A 19,361-nucleotide genomic window follows, 5' to 3' on the forward strand; every position below is an offset into this window, starting at 1 on the left:
TTGAACCGACCACTGACCCAGGCCTGGTTATTACCAATAACAGGAGGCGGGTCAAGTGGGGGAATCTGCGTGAGAGGAGGGACGCTCTCTCAAGTTTATATACACTCATCCTTCCTTTTCTTATAATGGCAAGTGACATCTGGGCCCAGGGGTTGCTTCTCGGTACACCTATGAACCTGCTTACTGTCCACCAGGACTTGGTTGACACTTTGGCAGGCATTTTTAACCCTATTGTTACTTCTAGCAAGTCTAGGAACTCCCCAATGTCTTGGTATAATGCCACGTGTAGGAGATCTAAAACCGATCTGATTCGTGTGTAGGAGAGTAGGGTCTGCTTTCTATGTTCACCCCCACTTTTTGCTTTTGCTTTACTGGTTTTCGACTTAGATGTGGCTGTGGGCCTGCTAATCAGACCCACAGCCCTGCTGTTCTCTCTCTAAATTAATACTATGTACTTTAGGTGCATAACCCATTTGGATAGGATCACCTTATTGGCCCCTCTACAGTGTACCCTAGGTACCCAGGGCATAGGTGTACCCTAGGCCTACCAGGGGCTGCAGCATGTATTATGCCACCCCTGGCTTGCCTTCCATTCTGACACAACTGGCTGATCACTCAGCTGGGGCAAGGTCGTGTAATCACCCCTTGCTTAGGTGTAGTATTCCTATACCTAACTTACATATAGACACATGTGTACCTATCAGTCACTCCTATGGCAGGCCTTAACAATCCTGGAGGCAGAGTGCTTGGTAACATGTGAGATGGTGCTCTAGCATGAGCTGAGCCTGTCTGCAGCTTTCGGAACCTTGTCCTTATAGCTGTTCTATGATATAGCCTACCATATACTCTTAAAGTGCCTTATAATCTTAGACGGTTATGGTAACTATGGTTTGGCTTTATCGAAACATGTCGTGTAAGGTGTCTAACACTGTGGAATAATACCCCCATGCCATTTCTGGACATGAGGATATTATTCCCCCCTTCTAGAGGGAAAGACATGTTAAAATCATACTTCACTGTTAGCCTCTGACCAAAGCCTCAGCATCACAAAATGGATGCTGCTGCCACGACACAAGTCTGACCTCCTGCAGCTGGGAGTGATCCCAGCCAGGGAGGCCTGGACAATAGGTTTCCTGCTTGGGGAGGTGCTAGCACCTCCCCAGACAGCCTTTAGTGTATTGGGGCAGGGTGGGCTGAAAGGAATGAGACATGCCTGGGGCACACAAGGTGTTCCTTGCATAGTCCAGTTCAAACCGGCGCTGGGGCACTCCAGCCCCAGCTCTGGCGCGAAACTGGACAAAGGGAAGTGGGTGTAACCACCCCCTCCCAGGTCCCACCCATAAGGCGTGACCTAGCAGGTATCCCAGCCCCCCAGATTAGTATAAGAGTGGGAGTTGGGCCTCAAGACTTTAGATTATCCTGAACCTGCAAACTTGAACAGAAACTCTGGACCTTCGACATTCGACGAAAGAAGAAGACTGAAGAATCTCCCTTGTAGCCAAGGAGTGGCTACCCTGTGCAAACAGGCACCATCAAGAGACTACCCTTTGCTTTGCCCACGTTCTACGAGGAACCGACTGCAGAGCCCGACCAGAGCCTTGACTTCCAGACTTCTCCGACCCTGATCCACATCCACAGCAAAGCTGAGATCCGTGGAGGCGACGAGCGACGTGGGACCGGCTACCTGGGAAAAGTGGCTAGTAACTTAAAGCGCAGCTTCTGAGGTACCCTCGAAGTTGTGCACCGGGGATTGAGAAGCCCCAACCCCAAGCACCATCTGCACCGAAGATCAGCCCCCCACACTCCACGAGTCCTGCGTGGGGCCCTTCTGCATTTTCCTGCTTGCCGCGTCTGTCCGGTTGCTTGCCCGCTGGCTAGTGGCCTTTGTGACGACGCACCCTGAAATCTTCTGCGCTGGTTTGGCTCCTCCAGACTGGCTCCCGCTTCTCTGCAAAGAAGAAGCACCCCAGACCTTCCTGGTCTGCACCAGAAGCAAGTCCTCCGTTCTTCGTGGGTTCCGCTTGCCAAGGCTTGGTGAGTCCTAGTCCAACTTCGACGCCGCCGACAGCAAGAGCCTTCGTGGGACAGCTCGCCTCCTGGTCCTGGTCGTCCTCGACGCTTCCTGGTCCTACTGGCTGCAGCGACAAGCTTCACCTTCACCTGCAATCTTCACGACATCGCCTGGTTCCTTCCTGGTTCCACGTGGTCACTGGCTAGTGACCTTGACTCTGTCCCTTCTGCTTGCAGGTTTCCTCTCTTCTTGATCCCAGCCTTGGGATCCACCGGACACTCTTCACTGACTGCCTGTCAGCATCTTTCTTCAGGCATCCATAGGAGTCGACGACGAAAACCGACGCATCTTCATCCCTATGCACCCGCAGCCTGTGGGCTAGGTAACTTGGGTACTCCGGTGCTCATCAGGATAGTGACTATCCTAGTGTCTAGTTTTCAAGTCTCAACTTCCTAGCTACTCCGGAAGTGTGCTAAATCTACAGTTTTCTAAACTGTACTATTGCTATTGACTTTTACGCATTACGCGTGAGTGTTTCCACTCTGCACACGAATCCCGTGGGCCTCCCACTTCCTAACTAACGCTAGTGTAGTGTAGCCCCAGCGATTCCCTAGGCCTAGGCCTATTCTATTTCCGTGACAGGGGTCCTTATACCACTTACTTAGTATATGGTTTGCGTGGCCCCTAGGGCCTAACTGTATTACTTACCTGTGTGACTTAATGTATGCTTAAATAAGACTGTGTTGTACTTACCTCTAATCTCATAAAGAGTGCTGAGGGTTTGACTAGAATAAATACACTTTATTTTATATATATATCTGTTGTGGTGTCCTTTCATTTGGTATTTAAGGGATTATATATGGTATCACAGCTGGCTTCACATGCCATTCAGAGTTTAGCCTAAGACTGCTCTTGTCCATGCTACCACTAGGATAGCTGGTCTATAAGGCTGACTTTACAACCAATCACCATAAGGGTATTTGGACTGATATAAGGTGTACACTAGAACTAGTGACATCATACATCAGGCCAACTTCTCACAATGCCATCAAAATCGGCAGTGATAGGCCAACTATCCGTGCCCTTAGGCACTCCTACAAAGAAGTAATGAAACAGGCAAAAATAGATTGGGATTGGGAGAGATGGGAGAATTTAGCCTCAGCGCTTGCCAATAAGGAAGCGCGGAGATTTTGGGCCATCGTGAATACAGGGTGTGCTGAACCCCGTAACGCGATTGAAGTTAATCTAGATGCGGGGGTGTGGGAATCTCATTTTAAATCCCTATATGCAGCAACTTCCGATTTAGATCTCATGCCCTTTTATGCACTCCCTCCGGGGGATGATGAGACCCTGGAATTTTCCCTAGGGGAGGTTTCTAATGCCCTTGCAAAATTGACGATGGGTAAAGCACCAGGTATTGACAAACTCCCTGGGGACATGTTTAAAGAACAGCCAAAGATATGGGCGCCATATTTATGTGCTCTATTCAATTCCATTCTGTATGGTGCTGAGGTTCCGGGCACTTGGTTGGGAGCAGAAATTATACCAATTTATAAAAAGGGTTCTCCCCTGCTCCCAGTCAATTATAGACCCATTAGTCTCATTGATGTCCCCCAAAAAATATTCGCACATCTTATTTTAGATCGTTTGCAGGAGTGGATCAATGAGTATGAAATTCTTTCACCATATCAGGCTGGATTTAGGAGCAAAACATCCACCATGGACCAGATCTTCCGTTTAATAATGCTGTATTGGAAGACTGTGATGGTAGAGGGTGGCAGCCTCTACATGGTGTTTGTAGATTTACGATCAGCGTTTGACACTGTTCCCAGGGGTAAACTTTGGGCTGTCTTACGGGATCTGGGAGTTCCGAATTCATTATTGGGGATATTGGTGAGGTTGCACACCCAAAATTTTGCACAGGTCAGGTGTGGGAGAGGAGGCGTACTGTCTGCTAGGTTTCCGGTGAACAAGGGAGTCAGGCAAGGGTGTGTCCTGGCACCCACTTTGTTCTGTCTATATGTAAATGGGATGATTTCATACCTGAATGCAGTGCCAAACAATGATGCACCCAGGTTGGCAGGCAAGAAAGTCGCGGCCATAATGTTTGCCGACAACACCTTGCTATTATCTAAGTCACCCATGGGGATACAACGCATATTGAACGGTTTTAACAACTTTTGCTGTGAACATGGTTTACAGATAAATGTAGACAAGACAAAATTTATGATCTTTAACCCCTCATCACACACCAGACCACCACCCACTCTGGATTCGGTCTCACTGGAGAGAGTCCATACATTTCAATATCTAGGCGTCACATTAAGTGAAAATCTCTCCTGGGGTCCCCACCTTGCCAAATCTCAACTTAAATTGACCCAAATAGCTGGGGGAATACTAAAAATGACAAATGTCTCCACATATAGACCTATAAGCCCTGGGCTTGAAATTTATAAATCGAGGGCAAGAGCGGCGGCATTGTACGGAGGGGAATTATGGGGGCATGCAGACAGACCTGGACTTACCAAAGTAGAGAACAGATTTCTGCGGCAGTTGCTACTGCTTCCCCAAAGTACACCTCTTTTACCGCTAAGGCTTGACTTGGGTCTACCTCCCATCCAGGAGGAATTAGCCATTAAACCTCTTAGGTTTTGGAGGAGGCTATGGCTGACCCCCGAACTCCTGCAGTACAGAATTGAACTACAAGAAATATTGAGTCTAAGCAAGGCAGTGCATATTCCCTGGCTCTCTTATATTAAACAAGAACTCTTGACACTGGGCCTTGCGGATATGTGGTTCAATCCGGCAATAGCCTGCAGTGAGATTTCAGGGAATTCATTTACAGAGTACTATAGATTTCGTTGCTCCAGTGTTTGGTTGCACGATTCGCAGAATGGTTCGATGGTAAAAGCATTCTTGGAGGTTAAATCTGTATATTCATTTGAAGATTATTTGAATGTGATATACCCTACTCTGGCCAGGAAGCTTTATATACAATGTAGGTTTGGCTCCCTTCCTATAGCGAGCCTTACCAGCAAATGGTCACAGTCAAGGGCCTCCCACTGTCCAGGCTGTGGTATGGATAATGAAAATGAATGCCATATTTTATTTTTCTGCCCTCTCTATAGTGGAGCCCGGAAGTACTGGATAGTACCAATTTGTAGAAATTTAGGCTTCCGGAAATGCTCAGATGCACTAAGGATTTTCAAAACTGACACTGCAGGTGTGTTTACACTCTAAGTATTTGCATGCTATTTGGATCAAAAGGAGTTCCTTAATTTCAAACAGTGGTTAGTAGCTTTGGTTTATATTAGACTCTGAAATTGTAGTTATTGCTCCATTACTGTATGTTTTAATTGTATATATATTTTTTTATGTGTTCTTTTATGGCTGAAATATCGCCGAAATAAAGATTTATTGAATTGAAACACACCACTCACGCTATACACCACAGAACACTAACCCATTCCCTGCCTGCACATCAGAGACACACACACTCCTCTCCTGTGTCCATAACACTCACAGATGACAATGTGAGTTCAGAAGAAGGTCGCAATGCCCAATCCCCCTGCGAAGCCTACCTGTAAAATGCATACTTAGATACCCACACACCAGGGTGGGAGGACAGGAATGCTACTTTTTCCATTACTCTTTTTTGGCCCTGAAGTCGGGATGCCCTGTGGATCCAGACTTCTTGGGCCATTTTTGGCCAACCTGCTGACATTTACTACCTGCTACACGGGCTGGTCAGGGATGCGCTCCCAGGTGAAGGGAGGCTGTTGCCAGGGGGAGCATTGTCCAGTCCCTCTGCTTCTGAAACGGGCAAGTGGAGCCTGGACCATGTCTCTGTCCATCAGCCATGGTTTTATCGGATGTGGATCACCACCTGGTAAACCTGGTGCATTGTTTTTAGTCCCAGTAGTTTCAAGTTCAGAAACAACCAACCACCCATAGTAGGGCAGAGGTTCCACACCACCATACTCGTAATAAGAGGCTAAGAGCGGTTAAGTGGGATGAAAAAATGGGGGGGGGGGGTGTCTCTCAGTGGGGCAAGGCCGATGTAATTAAGGGCGTGGCTTGAAAACACGCAAGCTAAAGATTTGCGCTTAGCACATTGTGCTGCCCGACTGGTATTTTACTGCTTCTGTCATTGCATCCAGATATATTGTATTGTATTGTAATTTAATTTATATAATACAACAAGTAACATTACATCTACAACAAGCCGTGACTATTGGCTTTGTTAATGTTCATTAGTTGCATAAGATAATTAAGAAACAACTATGGCTACCTCATATATAATATAGAAAATGCTTTCGTTCTAAAATAATGAGGCTGTGTTACATCAATGGCAGCGACTGATGGCACCGCTTCAGAATAAAGATTTTTTTTCACGTGGACGTTGAGGGCAAAAATGGAGAGCTCGATAGTGACCTTTCTCAGAATCTGCGTTTTAGAACTGTCAGTGCTGAGCACCGGTAGGACCCGGCCCACTTAAAGTCATAGCTAAGAGAACTAGTAGTTGGCGATCCCGGGATTGTTCAAAATGGCGTAACATACGTTATTTTCCACATCTATTCTTTATTTGTGAGCCACTCATTACCTGGAGTTTGGGCAGGCTTGGGTGGCGATAGGTGGGGAGGTGAGGGGGCGGGTCTGTGCTGGTGATTGACTGCACGAGGGCAGGTGGAACATGCCGCTCTGCCGAGGAAAAGACGCAGCTGCGAGAGAGGAGGCAGCCAGGAGAAACAGTTGGTGCGGAGACTTCAGGGGGCTGTATCCGCAGCGCTGTGCACAGTGCCAGCCATGTGCACAGCCGGCCGCCTGGCACCGTTAGCAGGATGCCAACGAAGCAGATGGGCACGGCTTCTAACACTAATGCAACGTAACAGTGTCTCTGGCACTGGCAGCGGGTGCCAACCTGCCCATTCTGCTGCCGCATTACACTCACTCACTCATGGGTGGAATAAAATGCCTTACATAGACTCATGGTGCACTGAGAGTCAAAACATGCAGGTACCTGAAAGGGCATAGCTGACAGCTGTCACATCCAAGAGCACAGAAGCCGAAAGCGGCACAGATGCAGGAAGTCACAATGGTCCCTGATTTCCTGACCATCAGGACACAAACTTGGCACATATTTAGTTTCACAGAAGTAGGATCAAGTGTGTGTTTTATGGGGCACACACTGCGCATTGAAATGCCGCTGGGTGCTTGGGTGATTTATGGTGTGTTTGGTGCTAGTGAAAGATAAAACAAGCGTTGGCCGCGCACGAGCGGCCGTGAGACGCGATATGTGGTGGGGGAGGGGAGAAGCGGGAGTTGTGAGCGTGCGTGCTTCATCGCAATCTCTCTGAAAGCGAAAGTGATCGCGATGACACACGAGTTTTCAAAGTGCTGCTGAAGGCTAGCGGTTTGCGCGTGCACGGTCGCGTGAACGCAAGCGCTAGGCCAGTCAGCAGCACTTTGAAAACTCCCATACAAAATGTCTCTCCGAGCCAGCGCATGCGCTGGGCTCAGCGAGACCTAAAAATGAACACAATGGAACATATAGACACTTAACAAGAAATAGCAAACAAACGTAAAAGCATGAATCGTTCAAGCGTCCAAAAAATACTGTTGTTCCCTAGGCAGACAAAAGTTTTTGCATCTTAACATAGGTGTGTCTGCTGGGAAATGGAGCACTTATTCAGATTACGTCGACGTTTCGACCAAAAAAAGAAATGTGAGTGTAGTTGAATAACATCACCATAGGGTCTTCCTCAGGACTATCTATTCGACAGCCTGTATAGTGAAGAAATGGACTGTCAGTGTGTTATATAAATTAAGATCTTGTAGAAAGGCGGTACTCTCTCATATTCTGACCTGTCTCTATAGCAGGGATCAAGCATTCTCTCGTTTAAAACGAATGGAGACCTGCATCATAAGAAATAGCGTGCGTATTTTATTCACTAAAAAGATAAACATGGATCAAAGGGACCGTGGGATAAATCACATCCTACTTTTATAGATGGATGTAATTATTTCATCCACGTGCTTCCTTAATGCCACAAATCGCATCATCACATATTCAAAATCAAGGCATCCAGAAAACTGGTGCAGTGATGGTTCCCTGTGTTATCAGTGCAACCTTAAAAACAAAAACAAAAAATGTAACAATTCATTAGGTGGTCTGCAAAAGCGCACAAGATAGTTTACAAGTCTGTTGGAGCAACATGAGAAATGCCCCAAACAGAGTTTGAAAGTCCCAAACTTCTAAATTGGCTTACTACAGGGTGCTGAACAAATCAGCCCACTCACGGCGCGTCAAGTCAGCCATAGTGGAAGACATGCCCGGAGCCGGAAAGATAAATAACTCACGCCCGCGCGTCAACGTGTACACAGGAAAACGGTGGCCGGCACATGGCTGCGCGTGGGCGATGGCACACACACACACACCGATGTCGGTGAAATGCCAGACTAGCGATCTTGTAATGATCAGGGCTAACTAAGTGCAGTGGCCCGATTTAGGGATGTATATTAGAAAAAATATATTTGACAGTGGCAGTGAACGGTCAGAGCCTCCATCGCCCTTATTTTGGATGCGGAAGGGTTGAAGCGAGACTCAACCCGACTCTCACGCCTTTGGTTGTAGGCAGAAAGCTGTGTCACCTACATTACGGACTCCAATAAACAGAAAAGTTCCATAAAAGTTTAGTTTAAATAGCAGAATATTCTTACAACCTAGGTTTTGCACGTAAACGGTTTCAAGAAGTTTTGCTTATATGTGAAAAACTTCCCAACCACTTCGCGCAACTTTGAAAGCAGTATTTAAAATTTTCACACGTCAAGAACAAGCTCAAAAACTGGAAAGGTATAAAGAAAACAAAAGAGATATGTTTCAACCTACCAGTCTGCGAATATCTCGCTCAGACTCCCTCTTTATTCTATTAACTTCATCCTGATGAGACTGGTAGGCAGAGCGTAGATCAGCAGCCTTCATCTTGTCAGAGTGCATTATATTGTTTAAGGTTTCTTCCAATTGCTTTTTGCCAGATTTCAACTCTAAGAGCTCCTGCTGGATTTTGATGCGCTCCCCATCAAAGGCTTTCCTGGCTTCTTCTCTTGCTTCACTAAGCAAAGCGGTTTTAACTTTGTCTGCTGCCCCATCTCGAAGTACGTTTAGCAATGACTGCATGCGCTGAATTTCACTGTCCTTAATTTTTACCATGCGAGCAACTTCCAGCTCATGTTGACGAATCAAGCCCTCCCGGACAGCTTGGAGTTCCTTCATCTTCTCTTCATGAAGTTTAGCTTTTAGCTCTGAAATGTAAGCTGTGTGTTTGTGCTGGTCCAGTTCCCTTTCCTGCTTAACTTCATGAAGCTTTTCCCTCAATTTACCCACCTGAAACAAAATAAATATTCAATAGATTGTCAACCACATCAAATAAATAGTTATTAAAATATAGTAAGATTCAGGTCTACATTTTGATCCAAATAATATGTTTCCATACCAATAGTATTCCTTGGTGGAACAATAAAATATACTTACAATGGATCTTTCATTTGCATTTATGGTTATGTACCAAAAAAAGGAACAGAATATCTAAGTCTTTAGGCCTAACTATTTCTATTTAAGGAAATATTTTGCTTTGTGTATTTATCAACTTGTGGGTTTAAAATGTATTAAGACCTGGAAGTCTATTCTACATACAATATTTCCTTACTAGTCCGATGGTAAAGTTGTAACAGGAAATAAAAAATATAAATTCCACACAATCCAAAAGACAAATAAATGAATCCCACCAAGGGCGTATGTAGTCGGGCAGTTGTATCAACATAACCGGGACACTGGTAAAGCTACTATGACCAACTTCCTTTCTTCTTTGCTGCACATTACTAGTGCCTAAGAGTCCACTGCAGCTGGCACCGCCAACAGCCCTGACACTGCTGCTGAACGCCAGTATCAGCATTTCCTATGTCCTAAATGAACACCGCACTGATAAATTCAGCTTTAAAATGGACAGTCAACAACATCATGTGGTTTAACCCGATAAATATGTGCCGGTGTTTAAAAATAAATGCTGCTGCTGAGCACTGAAAACACCATCACAAGTAAACCACTGCATAAAGCCCTATCAGGCTAATACACGTGGCCCAATTCAATCATTCTTTCCTGTAATTTAGTGTCTTATTCTAGACCTTCAACAGTAAATCACACTTAAATTGAAGCAAGCCTCAACTACTTACACAGTGTCATGATGGTTTCTTACTACACGTGTAGTTGTAGTTGGATCAATACAAATTTATACACAACCTCACTATATGATTTCATGGATGCCCTATCTATTGCTTTCAAATGGGTTGTGCAGACATTTTGGGATAACAGCAATCTTAATTGTTGTCTCTGCTGCTGGCTTCAAAGTTTGCTTATTTCTTTATATACTCCAATGCATGGTGCATCCCTGCCACCAGGCAACAACACAAAATTGTCTTTTTGCAGTTTGGGACACATTTAGTCTCAAATAACATCACTGATGACATCATCCAGTGACTGTGAGCGTTTCAAAAAAGAGTGTTAATTATATATACCAAGGTGTATTGATGAATCAGTGGGTGATGAGTGCCTGTATGATGATTAAGTGGGTGCATGACTGACTGTATAAGTGAGTGATTAGGTGTCTCAGTGAATGTATGAGTGAGTGACGAGGTTGTGTGAATATCTGTATCAGTCTGTGAGTTGGTGTTTAAATGGATATATGGGTTGGTGAGTGGGTCCGTGAGTGGCTGTATGGGTGATTGAATGGTTGTCTGAGTACCTGTATGGATGTATGAGTGTTTGTGTGGATGGGTGAGGGGGTCTGTGACTGCCTGCATGAATGAGTGAGTGAGTGGGTGAGTCAGTGGCTGTATGGGTTCTGAGGGGCTGTATGGGTGACTGAGTGTGTGTATGGCTGTGTCGGTGAGTGAAAGGATGTGTCAGTGTATTTATGGTGAGTAACTGTATATGTGAAAGGAGGTACAGGTGAGTGTTGGATTATATGAGTGACAGTATGTAAGTGATTGTGAGAGTGACTGCGTGTGTGAGAGATTGTGAGAGAAGCTGTATAGGTGAGTGTGCGCTTTTGTCAGTAACTGTATAGGTGAGTAAGTATATGTTAGTATCTGTATTAATAAGTGAGTGGGTGTGTGTATAACTGTTTAGGTGAGAAAATTGCTGTGTGAGCCACCATATGGGTGAGTGACTAGGTGTGTGAGTAGCTCTACGGGTGACTGACAGTGTTTGAGTGGCTGTATGGGTGTAGGAGCGGATATATCAGTGTCTATTTTAGTGAGTGAGTTGGTGTATGAGTGGCTGTATGGTTGTCTGAGTAGATGTGTGTGTAGACCTATGAATCAGTGATTGGATGTGTAAGTACTGGTATGGGGGTGTCAATGGTTTTGAGAATGGTAGTGTGGAAGTCGGAGTGGGTGTTTGAAAGGTTATATTGGGGTGAGTGGGTGTGTCAGGGATTCTGTGGATGATGTCATTAGTGATGTCATTTAAGATGTCATGAGTGATGTCACTGACCATGTCATGAGTGATGTAATATGTGAGGTCATAAGCAGTGCTTTGAGGGGGCGCAAGTTATAGTTAGATAAGCTGAATTTCTCTGGTTTTGTACGAGTGAAACGCGAGCCTAACTCTAACATCTCTGTAACCTTCATTTTTTCAGTGAATTTCTCAGGTGTTTTTAAATTCCATTTCCTAACTATAACATCCCTATAACCTTTGTTGTTTTCAGTGAATTTCTATTTTTTTTAAACTAGTATTCGCGGTTGCAGAGGGGTGGAGAAAGGGGGCTGGGCCTGACCAGCTCTCAGGAATCCCGCTGTGTAGGACCCCATCCCCCGGGGCCAGGCCTTTATTTTTTTCTAAATAATTAAGGGGAGCCAGTCCTGGACGTCTCCCTACCAGCATTGCTTTGACACACAGGGAACTGTTGACATGCAGTTCCCTATGTGTAAAAGTGCTCCGCTTTGAGCACGTGAGAGCAACATTTTCTCATTTGCTCAAAGTAGAGCACACTGTTTGCTATGCCATGGAGGAAGCAGTGTTCCCGCCATACCATAGCAAACTGCAATGTCCCACCGGGCGACATTGCAGGGGCCGGCCTTGGGGGGGGGAGGTGGGGGGGTGGAGGTCCCCATGGCCATGTAGAAGTCGGGCGGCCCTCTCCTTTGATCACATTTGCCCCAGGAGGAGGTGCTCCCTGGGGTCAGATGGGCTGCAATGGACCCCCTTTATGATTTGATTTGTGCCCCGGGGAGGTGACGGTCCCAAGGGCTGCATGGGGGGGCCGGAGCACCCCCACCCCTTATTATTTCATTTTAGCCCCGGGGAGGTGGCGGACCCCTTCCCCTTTGAGAATGTTAAAAAAATAATTTTAAGTGCACCCAGTGGTCCTGCCTAGTTTATTTTTTCTGTACAAACACATCACATTTTCCTTAAGGAAAATGGGCTACATTTAGAAAACAAAAGATTGCTTTATTAAAAAACAATCACAGAAATGTATATAATTACATACAAAGTGAAAATCATGTTTGTATATATATATATATATATATATATATATTCACTGAAAAAACCATAGGTTTCACACACGTTATAGTTAGGAATTAGCATTTAAAAAACCTTGCAAATTCACTGAAAAAACCATAGGTTTCACACATGCTATAGTTAGCTGGAAATTTTACTCGTAAAAAACCATTGAAATTCCCCCGTTATAGTTAGTGCAGGCAACTATAACTCACGCGACCGCAATCCTCTGCTGATGACATATGTGTCTTTATGAAAAAAAAATATTTGCAATATATGTATAGCTAAAATTTAATGGAAGAAGACATGGGCAAATAAGTGTCTAAATACAGTATTAGCATCAGCAGAGGATTGCGGTCGCGTGAGTTATAGTTGCCTGCACTAACTATAACGGGGGAATTTCAATGGTTTTTTACGAGTAAAATTTCCAGCTAACTATAGCATGTGTGAAACCTATGGTTTTTACAGTGAATTTGCAAGGTTTTTTAAATGCTAATTCCTAACTATAACGTGTGTGAAACCTATGGTTTTTTCAGTGAATTTGTACGTTTTTTTAAATGCTAAGTTACTTTACGCCGTTCGTGGCGTGCGCGCCCACTTAACGCAGTTCGTTCCGTGCGCGCACGGTGCGCTTCAAGCACCGTGCGCGCACAGTGAGCACGCGGTGCGCTTCAAGCACCGCGTGCCCACTTTACGCAGTTAGTGCCGTGCACGCACGGTGGGCACGCGGTGCGCGTGCCCACGTTACGCTTGATGGGCCATGTACGCACGATGCGCTTCGCGCACCGTCCGCACACGGAGGACATATTATGCGCTTCGTTGTGAAAGGTAATCTATTAATTGTTCCATTATTAGATAAGCCTACGGGCACCTTTTGCACACGGGGGTGGGAAAGTGTGGATACTTTTTTTTTTTTTATATATTACATTTTTACCGTACGCGTACGGTAAGCGTAATCGGCGTTATTTCGAAAAAAATTAAAATTACATTTTTTGCCTTGGGGGTTCTTATGGGACACCTTAATCAAGGCTAAGTGGTTAGGAGCTGTCTAACAAGCCGCTATACACGTTTTCAACCTTTGTTTTTCCTCCCCCCCTCAGAGTGCGAGAGAGAAAATGGCGGCCGCCGCTTCCTGGTTTCGACCGATTAGAATGTTTACTACGATCTAACAGCCAATCAGAATCGCGCTCGCGCACGGCACCGTACAGTGAGCTTACCGTAAGCGCACCGTGAGCTGCCACAGATATATATATTGATTTAAATGCTATTTTCTCAGGAACTACTGAACACATTTACACTAGACCTACAAAAGGCACTTCCTTGACCTGTAGACTACCTCTCTGCCAAATTTCAAGTAACTCTGTTCAGCCGTTCGGGCTGTAGTTGTGTCTAAAGGTCCTATGGAAAAATGCATGGGAAAAACGCGTTTTGGGACCCCCCTTTTTTCTCAGCCCCTGCTTGACGAATCCCCCCGAGACTTTTAGGGTAGGAGCGGAGCGTAGCGCCCCATTCGTGTTGAAAATTTCGCGAGGATTCGTCGACCGGCGCCAAAGTTATTCCAAATAGAATGTTGCGGTTTTCCTATGGAAACAGGGTCCTAACTATAACTACCTACTGGCGACCGCCAGTAGGTAATATATATATATATATGCAAAAACGTCTTATGAAACATGAACAGACGATAAAGGAAAGAAAAGCCACCAAGTTCCAAAGAGATAAACAGGACTATGAAAACGGCAGTAATTCAAGAACTGGGTTTTTTACGACTGGTGCGCACCATGCATCTCCGACCCCTTCCCCCACGGCAAGATCCACCAAACAAAGGACGAGGACAAAAAACAGGAGGCGCAAAGATTGACGATGGCGCAGAAAATACAAGTACATCTACAAAGCAAACCAACAGACTCACGAGAAGGAGACAATATTAAGTGACAATATAGATAACACAGTAATAAATCTTACCAACATGGCTTTATCTAAGGAAGAAAAAGATTCTCATACTAGGCCTCACGTGGTGTGCGCCTACTAATTTTGACTATGTCCAAATACGTGTTGACGTTTTTCAGTTTGTGCGTAAAAATTAAACTTCAGAAATACTTTATGAATGTTCCCAATAATGCATTAAATCCAAGGGTGACCATTAGTACTAAAGAATCAACCATCAATCTTAATGTGGAAGATATGACTCTCCTATACGACATGGCGGAATTCAAATCTGGGGAAGAACTACAATTAAGTTCACCTGGTATGCTGGCATCAGCTTTAGGTTCGGATATTTACGGCAACATCCACACGCCTTACAAACCCAAGTCCGTTTTTCTACCCAACATGCCTAGGGATGGGTTAGATATCTTTGCAGAAAACATGATTAAAGATCTTAAAGATTTAGCTATTAAGGCTAGCATGGATTTCACCCGAACCAATCATAAAAGGAGAAAATGTGAAAATCTAATAAAAAACAGCAAGGAACGCCAGGATATCGTCGTGAGATGGTCCGATAAGGGCGGTAATGTGTTGGTTTGGCCACTTGAAAAATACAGCACTGAAGTACTCAAACAGGTGCAAGACAGAGTGTTATTGCAGAACAAGCCCAACCACCATCTTCAGTGTGAAAGAAAAATTCCACAAGGCTCTTTATCTTTATCTTTAAGTAGAGATGTACTGGGCTGATTTCTGAGCAGGAATTTGAATTTGTGAAAAACGATTACCCTGTGACACCACAGCTATATTTAATACCCAAGATTCATAAAAATGCGATCAACCTCCCTGGAAGACCCATCATAGGAGATATAGGGGGCCTATTTGAAAATACCTCAAAATACATTGATTTCTTTTTGCAACAGTATGTTTGTGAACTGCCGTCTTTTATCAAAGACACTGGGGATTTCCTTACCACGATTTATGATGTACAATGGAATGACAATTATGTGCTGATGACTTTAGATATTAACACGCTGTACACATGCATCAGGCACAGGGACGGACTGAATGCCTTGAAATATTACTTGGGCAAAGACCTATGTATCTTCACCAACATACATCAATGTTACTTGAAATGGCTGTATGGTATTTGGATAATAACATTTATATCTTTGACAAGCTGTTATATAAACAACTTCACAGCACTGCCATGAGTATCTGCTTCGCCCCCAGCTATGCGAATCTGCATATGGGCTGGTGGGAGGAGCAGTTACTCATGACCACATACAAAGAGATAATGACAAACAATGTTGTTATTTATGTTAGATACATAGACAACTTATTCATTTTGTGGCAAGGTACTGAAGAATCAGCACAAACCTTTGCTAATAAGATCAATATGAACTTTTTAAATGTAACCTTTATCTGCAATACCAGCACCGTAAACATACATTTCTTAGATCGTGAGATCTTTATCGAAGACGGCAAATTACAATCCAGGACTTATAGGAAGCCAACATCAGGTAATTCCATCCTACATTCAAGTAGTTTTCACCCTGCCTCTGGGGAGAGGGCAGAGCCCTGAGGCACCCCACAAGTAATATTGTGAGTATATGCAGAATGCCTTCGAATGAAGCGCAATAGCAGCACTGAAACCAGTTTGACCACAGCCACCAATAATCTTTTTGAGAGGCTCAAATCCCATGGGTACAGCAGAACAACCCTAGAGAGAGCTTGTGCAAAAACAAACCACATCAAAAGGCAGGAACTGTTGTTTCTTTCTCCAGATAGGAGCAATCAGACGGAAGAGAAAAAGAAAAAAGTGAGTAAGGGATTTCCAGACTTATTACTGGGAATAACACCTACCATACTACTTTGCGCAAAATGCTTTATAAACACTGGCAGATTGTGCGAAGTGACCCGATACTTGGATCCAAAGTTCCCAGAGTACCCCCGATCTCCTTCGGGCGAGCTAAATCCATGAGCCAAGAACTTGTGCGCAATGCTCCCAGTAGCAACAAAGGGATCAACTGGCTCAAAACTCAGAGGCTTTCTAAAATGCTCCAAATGCAAAACCTGCCGTTATGGTAAAAACACCAAAGAGATTCACACACCTCTGAGGCAATCTACTTTTGTAATCAGAGGTAATTACACTTGCAAGAGTGATTTTGCAGTTTATGTTCTGCAATGCACCTGTATAAAGCAATAAGTGGGCAGTACCATCCACCCCGTACATGTCCGTATCTTGCAACATCTGAGGGCCATTAGCAATGATGACCCCAATTACCCAGTAGTCGGGCATATTAACCAATGCCATGGAGGGAATGCCGGAGATGTTAATGTTAATGTTAGTGGAGATTTATAAAGCGCACGTACGCCAGGTTGGCTTCATGGCGCTGGCAGACATCTTGACAGTGGCAGCGGAAACTAGTTCTGAGTAAACAACCAAGTTTTCAAGAGTTTTCTAAATGGGAGGAGATCAGTACATATACGGAGCTCAAGAGGGAGAGAATTCCACAACTTGGGAGCGAGAATGGCAAACCTACGGCCTCCAAGACGGGCCCTCTTGAAGTTCGGAATAGAAAGAAATGAAAGGTGGGTAGATCTTAGGTAACGGGTGGGGGAATACCTACGTATAATGTTGTTGATAAATTCCGGACTGGTACCGTGTAGAGTCTTGAAAATAAGGCAGCCAGTTTTGAAGAAACAGCGGCGTTGTACCGGGAGCCAGTGTAGTTTCCTCAGTAGAGGAGATGCGGGTTGCCATTTAGGTTGGTGGTAAATCAGACGGGCAGCCTGGTTTTGAACCAACTGGAGGCGATTAAACAAATACTGAGGCATTCCCAGGTAGACCGAGTTGGAATAGTCTAGGTGGGATAGCACAGTAGAAATCATGGCTTGGACCAGAGCTTCATGAGTGAGAAAGCGATGGATTTTCCTAATTTTTCGGCCCCAGTGCTTAAGGCTGTCCCCCGTAAAGACCACTTCAGTTTTTCCCGGATTAAGCTTCAGATGGTTCGTATCCATCCAAGTTTGTATGAACAACATAGTCTTCTGGAACTCCGAAACGGAGTCATTAGACCCATCAACCCTGAGGAGAAGCTGCAGATCATCAGCGTAGTTAAGAACCAGTACATTTCTTTCTTTCAATGATTTAATCAGAGGGGACATATATATGTTAAATAGGTGTGGGGAGAGGGCAGAGCCCTGAGGCACCCCACAAGTAATATTGTGAGTCAGATGAGAATAGGCCAAGACGCACTGCTTGATAGCGGTCCCTCAAAAAAGAGGAAATCCAGTGAGCCGCTGTACCAGAGACTCCGACCCCCCTGACACGGTCGACCAGAGTGTCATGGTCGACCGTGTCAAAGGCCGCAGACAGGTCCAACAGGACCAAAGCTCGCGGACACCCTCTATCAGCGAATTCCCGTAGGCTATCCATAGCTGACAGGATCACGGCTTCGGTAGAGTGTGCGGGACGAAAACCTGCCTGATGGGAGTCCAGATGTTTGTACATCTCCAAAAAGTTGGAGATCTCTCTTACTTTGTGATTGACTCTGTTCCTAAGAATCCGAGAGGGGGAACAGGCAGCTAGCACTCCAGAGACTTGAATCCAAATACATAATTCTCCTTAACACCAAGATCCGCCATGGCATGAATGCTGAGGAAGCCCTTTCCATACATCTATAGATCACGCTGCTTGTCCTGTTCCCTGCCCAGCTCTCAGTTTTACTTCAGGCTCACCTTTTCATTTTTTTTTTTCTAATTTCCTTGTTACTTTTGACTTAACACCTCTTTATCCTCTCTTGTATAATAATTGAGTGCCACTTGCTGCGATGCTACTCTGTTGGTCCAAAGCTGGCCCACTTGGTCACCATCTTACCTTCTTTGAATGCCCACTAGGGCTTAATTCTCTCAGATGTTGCATGACTTTCTTAATGTGATATAACTGTGGTGTTTTATCTTACATCCATTAATTTATTTGACTCATGCTTGAATGATTTGTACATTAATTTCTTTATTGGCTTACTTGGGACCAATCATGTTCAATTCATTTTTTAAGAACATTGTGCATCGCCATTAATATTTAATTTTTAGTTGGTATTGCACTCAAATATAATTAATGGATTTTGGTGTTCTGTTGATCTTCGTTAGTTGGAAGCATGAGAGGATTGACATATTTCTAATCTGTTTTCCAGATCAGTTGTTGTGTAACATCTGATTTTCTTTTGTTTTTTCGTTTTCACTTAATTTAGTCACAAGAATCTGTGCTTAGATATTATTTATTCGGAACACATTTTTTAATTTTCATTTTACACTTAAATATGCATTGTGTTTTCACTTCTATGTCTAGTATGAGCGCGGTTGCTGTGACAACCTCTCAAGTGACTCGATAATTTAATGGCTGAATAGTGTGAGGCCCGTCGCTGTGACAAAGGCGGCTTGCTGTCGAAACCCGTTGTGGCCTTTTCTTGTTAATAAAAATCTCCTGGTTTCATACTCACGGAGTCAGCGCTTGTCATTTCGCATTGACAGGAATGGTGGCTACGACCAAGACCGGCAATGACAAACCCAGCCGGAAGCATGCAAACTTCAAATCCCGGCAGAGGCAGAGGGCAAGGAAGAAACGCTGCAAATCCGAACAGGAGAAGAGGAAGGGGGTATTGGACAAAGAACCAATAACGAGTGAGAATGCCAACACCATTATTAATCTGACATCCCTGGAACTCACAGATGAAGACAAGAGAATTCTTGCACTTGGCTTATCCTTCGCTCCTCAAAACAACTTCGATTATGCCTCTGTGCGGTGCGATGTGTACAAAGCTGTTCGGAAGCTCAAGCTCAAGAAATCATTTGCGATGTGCAGCAATA

At 44.6% G+C, this 19,361-nt stretch overlaps 1 protein-coding gene and 1 long non-coding RNA gene across 2 annotated transcripts in view; one reads left to right on the forward strand and one right to left on the reverse strand.

Annotated features, from left to right (window-relative positions):
• The window catches only part of JAKMIP1 (janus kinase and microtubule interacting protein 1), a 1,879,738-nt gene that overhangs the window by 1,202,836 nt on the left and 657,541 nt on the right, over window positions 1-19,361 (reverse strand). The window contains 1 exon segment of the mRNA XM_085642441.1: window positions 8,901-9,395. Within this exon segment, the coding sequence (XP_085498567.1) occupies window positions 8,901-9,395 (495 nt within the window).
• Window positions 1-19,361, forward strand: part of LOC146863070 (uncharacterized) — a 374,800-nt gene that overhangs the window by 121,142 nt on the left and 234,297 nt on the right. The gene's annotated exons all lie outside the window — the stretch shown is intronic.

This window comes from Triturus cristatus, chromosome 2_2 (assembly GCF_964204655.1).
Source record: "Triturus cristatus chromosome 2_2, aTriCri1.1, whole genome shotgun sequence".
Taxonomy (NCBI): Eukaryota; Metazoa; Chordata; class Amphibia; order Caudata; family Salamandridae; genus Triturus; species Triturus cristatus.